Source organism: Talpa occidentalis, unplaced genomic scaffold, assembly GCF_014898055.3.
Source record: "Talpa occidentalis isolate TD23 unplaced genomic scaffold, MPIMG_talOcc4v2.1 talOcc4.8, whole genome shotgun sequence".
Taxonomy (NCBI): Eukaryota; Metazoa; Chordata; class Mammalia; order Eulipotyphla; family Talpidae; genus Talpa; species Talpa occidentalis.
The window spans coordinates 8,246,014-8,259,787 of NW_023605194.1; the positions used below are offsets into that span (position 1 = coordinate 8,246,014).

The window sequence follows — 13,774 nt, forward strand, 5'->3', positions numbered from 1 at the left end:
CCGCCGCCGCCGCCCGCCCGGTGCTAGGGGCCGCCGGCGGGCGAGACCGGGCCCGCGCCCCGCACCCCCCGCCCCCCGCCCCGCCGCACCCCAGGCCCGCCCCGCCCCGCCCCGCCCGCCCGGGAGGAGGAGCGCGGCGAGGGGCGGAGGCGGAGGCGGAGGGAGAGGTTGCGAGAGGGAGCGAGGCCGCGCGGGCCGCCGGCGGTTCGTATTACCGGGGTCGGAGGAGGAGCCGGCCGGGCCCGCGCGGGGAAGCGGGGGCGCGGCGGAGGCGGCGGGAGGCCGGGGCGGCGGATCGGGGCGCGCGAGCTCGAGTCCGCCGGGCCGGGGGCGCCCCCCGCCTCCGCCGCCCTCCCCGGGGCCCGGCCGCCCAGGCCTCACCTGCCCGCGGCCCGGAGCCGCCCCCGAGGGCCGGGCGTGGAGGCCGCCGGAGGCCTGGACGGCGCGGCCGGGGATGGTGGGCCCCCGCGCGGCCCCGGAGGAGGGCGACCCCCAGTCGGCCGTGCCGCCCGGCGGCGCCGGGGGGGCGTGTTGACCTGGTCCCGGGGAGGTCGGGCCGCTGCGAGCGCGCCGGGCCGTGGGGCGCCCCTAGGATGCAGGATTGAGGCTCTGGGCTCCCGGCCCCCCGGCACCCCCCCGCCCCCCGAGGGGCTCCGCCTGCGCGGGTGAGCTGGGGGCAGAGACAGGGGCGGAAAGATGCTGTCCGAGCAAGCCCAAAAGTGGTTCCCGACCCACGTCCAGGTCACTGTGCTCCAAGCCAAAGATCTTAGGGCAAAAGGCAAAAGTGGCACCAATGACACGTACACTATCATTCAGCTGGGCAAGGAAAAGTACTCCACCTCGGTGGCCGAGAAAACCCTTGAGCCTGTCTGGAAGGAAGAGGCCTCTTTTGAGCTGCCTGGATTGCTCATGCAGGGCAACCCAGAGAAATACATTCTTTTCCTCATAGTGATGCACAGGTCCCTGGTGGGCCTGGATAAGTTTTTAGGGCAGGTGGCAATCAACCTCAATGACATCTTTGAGGACAAACAAAGAAGGAAAACAGAGTAAGTTACGTCGTTTCTTTCGAATTTGGGGGCACTGAACTATAGCTTATTTATGGGTTTTTCTGTTCTTGGGAATAATTGTACACCTGGGGCATTGGTTTTTGGACTGAAAGGTGACCCAGTTTTAAGCACCATCTTTGCATGAATCTGAAGTAAAAATAGCCCTTGGGAAGCAACATTTTTAACTGCAGTCATTAGTGATCCATTATTCTCTCATTTCTGTTTGAGGTAAACTCGTTAAATAACTGAGTATTTGGCACTGAATTTTACATAAATGAACATTCTTTGCCTACTGTGAGGGCAAGATCACAGTGCTGACCACACAAAATAACATACATGTAAATTGGTACCATCTTTAAGCATGATCCCTTTCCAGAAAAGTAAATCTCCCACGATGTCACATGTACATGTATATGTGTGTTGAACTCTGAAGCTGTCCAAAGATAAATTTCCAAATTTAGAACTCACTGTGTCATTTCAGCATTACCAACGCAATTTGGGTGTAGGGTAGCTCAACCATTTTTTTTCAGGGCAGTACATCTTGAGGAGTGTAAAAGTTTTAAAAGTATGTACAAACATCCGCAACCTTGAACACACTGACTTTTTCCTTTGGGTATCCAATGTATTAGAGCCAGTGTATTATTTCAAAGTGGTTCTGCAAAACCAGTGTGTTTAGACCATACATAATGTTGTTAGAGACAACAATTAAACTCCTGTGATGAAATGATTTCATGACATTTCCGGCAGAAATATAACCTTTGCAATGACTTTCATGCTTAGGATAGATACATTCTAATTTAAAAAATCATGATGTAAATTAACACTCGATCATTATGTCTTAAGTTGAGAAAGAGTGTGTTTTCAGAGCTGAAAAATACTATGTTCTCACTTCTTTAAACTTAACGTTATTTCTAGTCTGAAATTGATGGGAAAAATGAGAGAAAATATAAGTTGACTTTATAAACTTCGTAAACTTTGAAGTGTATTGTAACTTCAAATTTCATACAGTCTCTGCAGTGCCTTTAATGTTAATTTCTTTTCTATATATCTTCCTACAAACTTCTCTTGGAGTTTTTGTTTTTATAGGTTTTTTTTCATGAGGTCTTTACCTGAGATTTAATATATGTAAGATAAAAGAGTAGCGAGATAAATACTAGGACTGCAAGGGGAGAAATAGTAAATACTTAAGCTAATTGAGGAAATGTAAATATTTATGAAACAGGAGAAAAAGGTTTAAAAAAGTGCAAAGTTAAATATATATCAATCATTTTAATAGAACTGTTTGGTACTTACAAAGTGACATTTGGTTTCCTCTGAGGAGTTCTTCAGCAAAATTTACAGTAAGAAATTGGTAATTACCAAATATTTTATTTGAAATTGCCAATTTTGGATAACACTGTGTAATACTTACAGTGTTTTAAATGTAAACTTTGAAGTATATTGTAACTTCAAATTTTCATACTGCATCTGCAGTACGTTTAATGTGAGTGGATGATATTTCCAGGCCTCTGAAATATAAACTTTTTGAGTGCAAGTAGGCCCCAGTGTGACCCCGAAGATTCTAAGGATGAAGTCAGCTTGTAAAGTTTGTTTTTGTTTCACTCCATGTCTTTGGCAGCATCACACTTGCAATAAATTTGGCTTTAAGCAACATGCTAATACTGTACGTTCCCTACTGAAAGTCTCTATTGGCTACTATGTACAATTGATTAAACCTTTTTTTTGGGGGGGAATGCTTTTAAATATTATCAACAGGACTGGTGATGTTATTGCATTTAAAGTGATTTTCCAATGTTATTAAATCCATAACATTTCTTCTTTGTGGATAAATGGGGACCACATAGTTGATGAGATAGCTTTATTGGTAATATTTCTGGTTTTTTAATATATTTAATAGTTTCCTTTTCCAGCACAGCTGTACATGTGGTACTTTAAGAGACAGACTTGAGCCACCGGTGTATTGCAAGAAAGATATTTAATATTCTGCACAGAGCTGCACCTTGTCAGCATATTCCCAAGTGCTTTGTAGAAAACTGGTATGGGCGAGGAAGGCTGCCAGCTGATTTCGGAGTCCCAGGAAACTTCTGGGTGTGACTCTTTTTACTTTTGACACCGAGGACAAGTATTTACAGCTTGTTTTCCAGTTGTGTCACGACAGGTGAAGAAGTGTGACAACTAAAACTTAAGATTTTACCTATGTTTGTCCCTTGAAATGAAAAGTCTATGCCGCCCTCCTACCCCCGACCCCCCTTAACTAGGGAGTTGGGGGGAAGGGCCTGAGGCCAGAACACTTTGAGTGGGGCATGGAAAGAGAACTTCTGTATCTCCCACTTTAATGGGTGTCTGGGTTGGTTCTGGCAGGAGATTTAAGGGACTAATACAGTGTTTAATAATAGAATGGTAAAATCGTTCGTGCTGTTATGTAATATCTATTGATTTTTTTACTACATAAGTGGGTGATGTTGATTTTTTTTTTAAAATGCTCATGAAAAGTAATAACATCAGAGTCCCTGGAGTTAGGTATGACTCCAACACATGCAGCGTTTAAGACCTGTGCGTGCATCTCTGCGTGCACCTGCGTCCTGGCCTCTGGCACCCTCACTGCCAATCTTGTCCCATTTCTGACCACACAGCACCAATTGCTTGGGAATAGTTCCCACATGTGTGGTGGTTTTGAACATGGACCTGTGCCCACTAAAAATTGAACAGAGGCCATATACAGTTTAAAGCCAGCACTCCAGAGGTGAAAAAAAGTCAGCATTAATCCTCTAAGCCTCAAATGCTGTGTCTTCATTTTATCTTTTTTGAAGCCTGGGAAAACAAGTGCTATCTCTGAAATGATTCTTGATGGTCTCATTAAGACTTCCTTACCATATCATTTTCAAATAAAGCAATGAAAGTTATTCGTCATGCCAGTATTTTAAATTAGTGTATTTGTTAAAGTTCTTTGCAGTTTTTCTTTGGGGGAAGAGGAATGAAAAATGCTCTAGTTACAGTTTGTATTCCCACACTGACTCGCATTTAGTCCTTAAAGCTTTCTTAAGTCTTTAGTGTTCCTACCAAAAAACAAAATAGTGTGGCATCTAGACACACGGTGATAGAGTTGTAACTTGGTTGTCTTAAGACTCTAGTTCTAGAAATAGAAGTTTAATAAATGTTTATTTCTTGCAAGGCAAACTGCCTTCAAGGAGTATGTACTCTAGTAGTAGAAAACTGCACTGCCTGTTTGGCCCTCATGTCTCCTGAGAAATAGTGTCCTGTAACGTGTGACCAGTTGTGCCTTGTTTAGCCTTATTAACATATGTGCTTCATCAAGTATGAAAGGACTACTTTCATGCAGATGTTATCCATCAACTTGAGATGTTTTCCTTATTGACTTTAATCTGACTTGGGGACCTTACTTATTCTCTGTTCTTCACTTTTCTTATCTATGAAATAAGATTGTTAAAGTAAACGATTTACTTGGTTTTACTTGTAAAATTCTGAGTTTTGATTATCTTCATCCCCTTCCATTAATTGGCTATTGGTTTAATTTTTTCCAAAGATTTGCTTTGATTTGTTATGCATATAGGATTCTGTGTGCTTGGGTTTTGTTTTGTTTGATAATTTTTTCATAGTGCATGTGCCTATTTTCTGTATAGCTTGAGCTATTAGAGAATTTTTGAAGTTACCATCCATCAGAAGCATGTCTCCCCCATGGAGAGTAACTGTTTTCCAAAACTGAGTTAAAAATAATTGGTATGAAACTTTGTTTCATTTCCAAGCCTTTCGGTCACCAGTGTCATAATTACATAAGTTTGGCTATGAGCAGTTCTCTTAATATTATCTCTCTACAGATTTAATAAACTATTCCATGTAGTTTATTGTTACTTCTATTTTTAGTTCCCATGTCTTTGGATTTCACCATTTGTCTCAGTAAGGGAATTTTTTCAGTTTAGGGTCTTAGGTTAATGCTTTTTGTAAAATATCTGCCGCTGTGTTACCTGCTAGGATGTAGCTGGTGTGTGATTATGTGCCAGTTTTCTCTCCTGCCTGGAAAGACGTTTGCACCGTCTTCTACTTGGTGTATAGTAAATGAAAGCTTCTGGCACATCCTGTTAACAGCCAGAGAAATAACTAATGTAAAATTAGATCAGAAGTCGTCTGTAGCTAAGAAAACTTGCTATGCTTGATTAGAGCTGTTTTTAAACAATAACCTGTCAGTAGGAATGAATAGTATGCTTTATTGTCAAGTGATGTGAAAATGTTGTTAAAACTCTCTTCCAGACTTGATTTTGCAGTTTAGGCTGTTGTCCTGTAGAATGACCACTTGTCACACTGACAACTGGAGACTTTCTCTTGGATAAAAAATACTGTAAACAAAACCAAAATAAACTTTACTGCCTTAGACATCTTTTAAAAATGGGCATGTCATACATTGAAATGACTAAAATCAGTTGAATATTTTTTATTTGGTATTGTCTGGTAGCAACAGTCAATGAAGCAGATAGATTCTAATAGGAAGCGTTTGTGCATTTTATTCATCACTGTGTGTATCTTCTTGCATTTTACTGATTTTGCATGTTTCATTCAGGAAACGTCTTTGATCCTTTTTATATGAACCTCAGTTACATTCTTGCAGTTTTCATGATTAGAAAACTACATGTGTTAGCCTCCAATATTAATAAAATACTTTGAATTATTTTTCACAGAAGAAATATTTTGGACTAGGGACTAAATGTTTTTTATTTCATTAAAATGTGGTCATTATTTGTCATTTTCTTCTGGACCTCAAAAATAGATTATGTTAATGAATTCTTTCAGCGTCTCTGAAATATTTAATGTTAAAATATGTTGTTAGGCCACTACAAGACCTATCCCAGATGGAAATACAGTAGTTGCTGTTGATAAGAATTTCTGAGGTTGATTTTCAAGACATGACAGAAAAGATTATCTAAAGACCTTTCCTACATGTGGAAGACCTATTCTTTCGGTGTGTGTCACATGGCAGAGATCGTAATCAGCTTTGTAAATGAAGCATTGAATAAAACCAGAGTGCTCTGGCTGACAGGTTCTGATCCAGTCTTGCATTGCCTTGGTGTGTAGTAGCTTTCTCTAAGTAGCCGTTTGTGTATAACAAAGCTCAATGTCCTCTCATCATTACATGTTACAACCCATTTTTTCCTTCTCTTTAAGGTGGTTTAGATTAGAATCCAAACAAGGAAAAAGAGCCAAAAACAGGGGTGAGATAAAGGTCAATATTCAGTTTATGAGGAACAATATGACAGCAAGCATGTTTGACTTATCAATGAAGGACAAAACAAGATCTCCTTTTGCAAAATTAAAAGATAAGATGAAAGGCAGAAAAAATGATGGAACATTTTCTGATACGTCTTCGGCAATCATTCCAAGTTCTCATATACCTGATGCCAATACTGAATTTTCAAGTGGTGAAATACAGATGAAATCAAAACCAAAAAAGCCTTTCCTTTTGGGTCCTCAGCGACTCTCTTCAGCGCATTCAATGTCTGATTTAACGGGGGCCCACATGTCTTCTGAGAAACTGAAGTCTGGCACCATTGGTCAAACGCATCTTCTGGGACGCCAGATCGATTCCTTTGGAGTACTTCCAGAAAGTGGTAAGTGACATGTCCTTTCTAGCTGTATTGTCAGTGCTCTTTTAGTTCTTGAAGTTTGACATGTAAAGGTAGGAAATAAAAATTGCTGTGTCCTGGTAGTATTTTTTAAATGTAGTCATCATCTATTTCTTGATTGTCTTCTGTATTCCAGAATGATAAGCTCATTGAAGGTGGAACTTGTCTGCATTCTGAATTGTATTTATATTGTCAGATGATAATAAAAACGAGTCCCAGTCTTTCTTTGTGGCTTGGCTGCCTTTTTTTTTTAACTGCTGTTTCTTCTCTTTTGAAAGCCTGAAGCATAAATGAATATTCCATTTCATCAGAACATTCCTAGAAAAAAACCTTTTATGTTCAGAAGTAAGAAAGTAAATTTAATGCTGCTGATAAAAAAATATCTTTGAGAATTTATAGCATTATCACGCAAAGCAGAAGCTCTAGTTTTATTATAAGTTGCTTATGTGATTCTTTATGAGCTGAATAAATTGCTAATTGTCTTGCACTATATTAATTGTTATTAGCCTACATACTTCAGACACCTATACCTTAGCACCTTAAGATTGTTTTCCTTGATTATTTTACAGGTTAATACTTTTAAATAGCTAATTGCTCTCATTCTAAAAGCAGCAGTATGCACACAGAATGTGTCAAATAGTGTGATGTAATGTGTCATTGATTATGTACTAACTACAAAATTGTTTGCAGGAAGTCTCAAATCGCCACACAGAAGAACATTAAGCTTTGATACTTCTAAAATGAACCAACCTGACAGCAGTGTGGATGAAGGTGAACCTTCTTTTGGAAGACAAAACGACCCATTTACAAATGTGACTGCTTCATTACCCCAAAAATTTGCAACACTGCCAAGGAAGAAAAATCCATTTGAAGAGAGCAGTGAATCATGGGACAGCAGCATGAATTTATTTTCAAAACCAATTGAAGTAAGAAAAGAAAATAAAAGAGAGAAAAGGGAGAAAGTCAGCCTCTTTGAAAGAGTGACTGGAAAAAAAGATAGCCGGAGATCTGATAAACTTAACAATGGGGGATCCGATAGCCCATGTGACTTGAAATCGCCTAATGCGTTTAATGAAAGTCGTCAGGGCTATTTTGATTATGAGTCAACTAACCCGTTTACAACAAAATTCAGGGCTTCAAATATAATGCCATCTTCAAGGTAAGCCTAACACCGGCAGTTGCGCTATTTTGGAAACTATAGTAGATAGCGCCTTTCAATACTTGACTATTCTAAATTCCTTTTATTTTACTTGAAAGGAAAAGTTCTTATTTTTGTAATTAATTATGGGGCTTGGCAACATTGCATGCATCCTTGGAATTGATCTTAGAAGGATAAAAGATTCTTGATCCCTACCCTAGTCTGCACATAGGCCAGCCAGAAACAGAGAGAACAGCATAATTTTCAGTGAGACGTGGGGAGAGTGATCCACCAGTGGGTGTTCATTCAAACCAGAAGTTTAGGTAATACGGTGTGTTTCTAGATATGATTTTCCAGGGATTAGTTCATAGACCAGTGCACCAATAGCGGCCTATGGACTGCTTTAGGAAATACCAGTTTCACTTCAGTATTAGTGGTTTTTATAGGAGGTGATAACTATCCTTATTAAATGACTATTTAGAAGTGTGAAGTGTCTTTGTGTGAAAGTTTATTGGAATTCAGTGACTTGTGGCTACTTTAAGGGCTTTAAAAAGTATCTATATGATGACTTATAGGCATAATCACTGTCATGATGAAGATTAGATTTTTGAAAATCTGAGTTTTTTGCTATGGAATGTTTCTTATTCCGCCAGTACAAGTTGGAACTATGTGCATTTCAATAAAATTGTGGACTTTGCAGAAGTGAAAGGTAGGATAGTTGATTAAGGAAACCTCAAGCAAAGAATTAGATGTAAATATTTTAGACTCTCAAGGAATTACGGAAGAAAATGGTAGAAATCTTGCCTTGTGACTCGGAAGTTTTTCCTCCAGGCGTTAATGAATAGTATACAGACCTGACGTGGGAATCCTGGCCTAGTATTTCTGGCTCTCTAAACCTCAGCAAATCCATCTTTGAAACAAGGAAAATAATAACCTACTTGATAGGACTGGGTGTCGGTAAGTGATGAAGTACGTGGTGCGCAGTCTGGCCCCCGACAGGGAACTCATAAATGGTGACTGCTATTAATATTTTGCATAGTGTCATGTCATCTTTTATTCAAAACAGTGCTTTGTTTTTCCCCCCACTATAAACAGATTATATTAACAAATTATCCCTTTAGCTGTGCTCTCCCCCCCTCTTCTAATTTCCTAATGACATGTTAAAACATGCATTTACATTTTCCAAAGGGAAGTGTGTATTTTTTTTTTTTGTTTTGTTTTATAGTGGGTATTTGGTATGGCTTTAGCCAAAGAAATACATTTTTTTCACGTGGTGTTAATATTTTATTGAAAAGTCCATTGTTTTGATATACTATTTTCAAATATTTTGATATTTTACATAGTGTACTTCACATTTTGTGTTTTTTAAGCCCTGGGTCACAGAGGTAAGTAGAAATTTATTTATTTTTACTGATCTTTTTTCAAAGATTACACTTTCTGAGATAACTTACAGATTGACTCTAAACTATATAAATTACCCAAAGAAAAGCAAGAAAACTTGCAGGAAAATGGTGTTGCTAAATTGTGGCAGGATATGAAAAATAAGTGTTTCAGGTCTTTAATCACTGTATGTGGGTTATTTATGTGGGTAGTGAGTGCGGTGTTTTGCCATATTTAGCCTTTATTTTTGGGTAATTTCAATATTAATGCTCTATCAAAATTAGAACTATTTCATGATATATATATATATAGAGAGAGAGAGAGATACACACACACACACATATATGGTAATGATTGTATAAAAATGGGCTTTTAAATTTAAGACTCCCATTTTATATTCATGAGATACAAAATAGAAGGACAGAAACACTTTTACATTCCTGGGAAGTTATGCTCCCTTCTTGTGTATCAGACCATCTTTGTGGTAAATGTCAGACATTTGCAGTAAAGAGGTAGTTCTAATTTATCATAAAGAAAGAAGCATTTTATATAAGCAGATCTGGGAAGGGAGTACACTTCACACTTTTGGAAACCGGCCCTCTCTTGTGAATTTGGAAGGCTATAGTGGATGCTGTCTAGTCTTGTAACACTGTGTTTCTACTCTCCCGATTCTCTCCCTTGGTTCTATGGGACACCTTAGATTTCTGACATTAACAGCCAAACCAAATACACGTTCAAAATGCACTCACATCACTAGGACACGTGCTGCGCATTGTTTTTCTTCCAGTAGTGCTAAATAGATCTCTTTACAGTGTGTCCTGGACTCTTGGGACCAGTGTTTGTGAGAATGCTAAGCAAAGTCTAGGCCGGAACGTAAGCTGCGGAACTGATTTTGTTGCCTGTGCGTGAACTGGCTCACCTGGGGCTGCAGGTGCACAGGAACCAGATTATCACCCTCTGAGTGAAGAATGTGTGATTAAACTAGAGAATTGTCTTTATGCCAAAAAATACTAAGTACTAAGGAATACTTTCTTAGAAGAGTTTTAATTTTTTAATGTGCATGAAGTCCACCTGAAGAAAATGTAAATCATAAAAAGTACTGCATTTTGCTTCTGTTCTTGGAATAGGTCCCATAGTCTCTCATAAACCAGTAGAGGAAACGAGTTATGGTTTTTGTGGGTTGCTTCAACAAAGATCAGGGCTCTCTGAAACACTTTTCTCCACACTTTCTGCTTCACAGTCTCCTTCCTCTTGCCCATCCCTCTCCTTGGAGCTGTTCCTCTGCCTGCAGGGAGAGGTCCCTTTTGGGCAGCATTTTCTTAAGTCTTACTTTTTGTGGTCCTGGCATCACTCACTCATGGCCCAGTCTCCTTTTACGCTCCCATGACCATAAACAATGTGAGGGCGGGGCTGGTATTTCATTCACTTTTCTGCCCTTAGTCTCCAGCTTGATGCTGGCTAGGTGGTGGAGGTCAGAAAAACATTGTTTGAGTAAAGGAGCCCAGTGCAGCAGACCAGTTTCCTAAAACGCTGCTTTCATCCCATTGGACTCCTGCTTCAAACCTAGCGTGGAGTGTGAAGATCTCCCTGGAAGACTGAAAAACGGATCCAGAAAGGTCAATGTGTGCATTTTTTTAATGTACAGTTAGAGATTATTGAAAATCTAAGTGGGTTTTTTTAAAAAGAACTACAACATTTAATATTTATACCCTAAATAGCACATTTCTGGACTTTATTAAAACATCTGTATTAGTTACTATTGTAATAAACAGCTTCAGATCTCAGTGGCTTGTCACGTAAAAATTTATTGCTCCTTGTCTAATTTATTGAGATGGGGAGAAGTGGTGCTCCACTCCACACAGTCCTTCGGGAGCCAGGTTCCTTCCTTATGTGATGTCACGCAGTGCTGCCACTATGATGCAGCAGGGAAAGAGTTGTGATCCCTTACCAGCCGTCCTTATGTGCCAGACCTAGTGGTGGATCGCATTACTGCCCCAGCTCTGTGCTGTTCCAGCCTCTGCAGCCTGTGAAAAAATAGGGTTCAGCTAGGACCCAGAGAAAACTGCACTGGGGATGGGGAATATAAATACTATGGACCCTGCTTCTGGCAAGAGAATATTGTTTAACCCTTGCCATGCTGCAACCCCCCTGTAGTTGTAATTGTTAGGAAAATATTTGATCACTTTGGTATTGAGTTGTATGTGTTTTGAATTTGCTGCTACTCTTTTCAGTTACAAATCACAGGTAATTTACCGTCATCATTAACTCATTTGCTGTATAGTTAACCTAGCAAGTTATATTATGTCATGCTTTTTTTACATCAGCAGTAAATAATTTTCCAAAACAAACATAATGGATGTGTTCTAGATCATTTTCAATTTTTCTGTAACACCAGACTACTTTTTCCACTGCAAAGTGGAAGTGGGGGTAGGGGCTTCCAGATCCAGATTTCTTTTTCTTTTCTTTCTTTCTTTTCTTTTTAATTTAACAGGATGCACAGCTAGAGCCTTCAGTTAAGTGAGGACATGTGACCAAGTTTGGACTCACTGAAGAGTTAGTGGAAGAGGTGTACGCCGCTTCCGGGTGTGGGCCTGAAAGCGACAGCCTCCCATACTGTCCCCCTGTGTGGCCTCTCTTCCTCCAGACCAGGCTAACTCAGCTTGTGGATCTAATTTAGCTTGCTGCCAATTTTTGTAAATAATATTTTATTGTAACACAGCCTATCCATTTGTTAATGGCTGCTTTTGTGCTATAATGGTAGAGTTGAGACTGGATGGCCTGCAAAACCAAAGATATTTATTACTTGGCCATATACAGAAATGGTTTACTGAACCAACCTCGTTTTTAGCTGAGTGGAGACTCCTGAGAAGCATGAGAAGCCTTTGCTCTGAGTGCATGAGGCAGAACACCTCACCACAAATACTGATTGAACTAGTGTCACTGTACTTTCTACATTCAGTTATGAGCACTTAGCATTGCTATTAAACATTTAGATCACATGGGCCATATACATAATACTTTTTACTCTGTTTAATACAGCCTAGTTGAAAAACAAAACTTTAGGTGCAAGGGGTTAAGTCTCAGCATTATGAAGCTGTCCACAGCCTCTGCAGCATGAGTTCAATCCCCGGCCAGGGAACAACCCACATGGCGCAGCAGACCTCTCCTGTCTCGCCCGCTGCTCCCCTCAGCAGTGTATTTCTGTCAGTCCACCTATTCTGCTCCCCACTGTGTCTCAGGTGAATCCTCTCACCCCCTAACCTTTTGCCTGTATCCTAGTTCTTGTGTGCATAAATAAATGAATCTTAAAAAAAAAAAAAAACCTGAAATTTAAAAACTACTGATTAGCAATACCAAATGGGGACTCTTATTTCTGCTTTTTTTCCTTCTTTCTAATTTTCAAGGCTTATACTCTAGTATTTTCTTAATTCTTCAGCTTTTACTGTTCCTCACCAATCTGTCCAGATAAGTTAATTTCCCTACTGCTTCTCTTCTCTTTACCCTCATAAGCATTGCCAAGCACATTTCATGGCTCAGCCGTGGAGTGTGCTCTTGACTTATTTCTGAGTAGCCCCAGTCTCCTCTCATTGACACTGAACACTCTTATTTTTTCTTGATTAATAACATGATGTTTCCCTTCTTTGAATTTCTGCTGGTTCAGAACACAGCGGCTACACAATGCTTATGTGTCTAGGTCTTAGTCCTCCTAAGAAGTCTATATATGCCTCGTAACCGTTCTGCTGAATCGAATCTTCTTTTTTGGGTGCCCCTCAGCACCTAGATCAGTGACTGTCCCCAGTGCTGATCAAGGGCTCCTGGGGATTTTTTAAAATGTTAGTTTGTTGGGGCCCACCACAGCCTGAATTAAAATCTTTGGTGAATAGGTCCTGAAATAAACATCAGCATTTTAACAAATTCTTAGTCAAGTTTAAAACTTGCTCATCTAAATTCTGCCATCTGTTTCGTAAGAGTTCAGCAAGTCCTTGATGAGTAGGAATCAGGAGTTGTGCTGGTAAATGCATAGTTGAATAGACAGCTGAGTCACATTATTTACTTACAGGCCCTAAGTCAGAGGGCACAGTGAGGAGATGAGTGTGACTAAAACATTTGGGTAGGAGCGTGAGGTTTGGCGGAACAGCTCAGGAGCAGCTGAGACTCTGAAGACCAGGTAGACGTGTCTTGACTATTTGGCATCTGTGGCTAAATTGCTTCTCAGGATTCAGGTAAAACCTTGGCGTCAGTGGTGATGAACTACAGCGGAAAAATCAACTGTTTTTGTATGCATCCTCCAGTAAATTGAAGAGATACTGATACGTACTCTTCTAAGGTTCCATCAGAGACTTGTGGGCTGAAGAAGTCCACCTAACTAAGGAAATTCATTAAAATAAGGAAAACGTTGATTGTCTATGCCTTATTCTAAAATTAAAAACCACAGAAGTCAGCTGTCTAAGCGTGTTCTGTGTGATGAGCTAATGTTGTTTGATGTGGGAGGGGCAGTTCATAAAAACAAGAGCTTTAGGGAGATATTTTTAACCAGAGAATTTTGTTTTGGGAACATCCTATTTGTGACTTGCAAC

General features: G+C 40.2%; 1 protein-coding gene across 2 annotated transcripts in view; it reads left to right on the top strand.

Annotated features, from left to right (window-relative positions):
* Positions 1 to 594: 594 nt before the first annotated feature.
* The window catches only part of RAB11FIP2 (RAB11 family interacting protein 2), a 34,423-nt gene continuing 21,243 nt past the window's right edge, over positions 595 to 13,774 (top strand). Inside the window, exons 1-3 of one of the 2 annotated variants that reach the window (XR_005122713.2) lie at positions 595 to 1,046; positions 6,222 to 6,664; positions 7,370 to 7,838. Coding sequence is in view for 1 of the 2 variants with exons in the window: in XM_037498014.2 (XP_037353911.1) it covers positions 697 to 1,046; positions 6,222 to 6,664; positions 7,370 to 7,838 (1,262 nt within the window). In the remaining variant the exon portion in view is untranslated. The remainder of the gene's footprint in view (positions 1,047 to 6,221; positions 6,665 to 7,369; positions 7,839 to 13,774) is intronic. The other variant, XM_037498014.2, reaches the window with a different exon arrangement.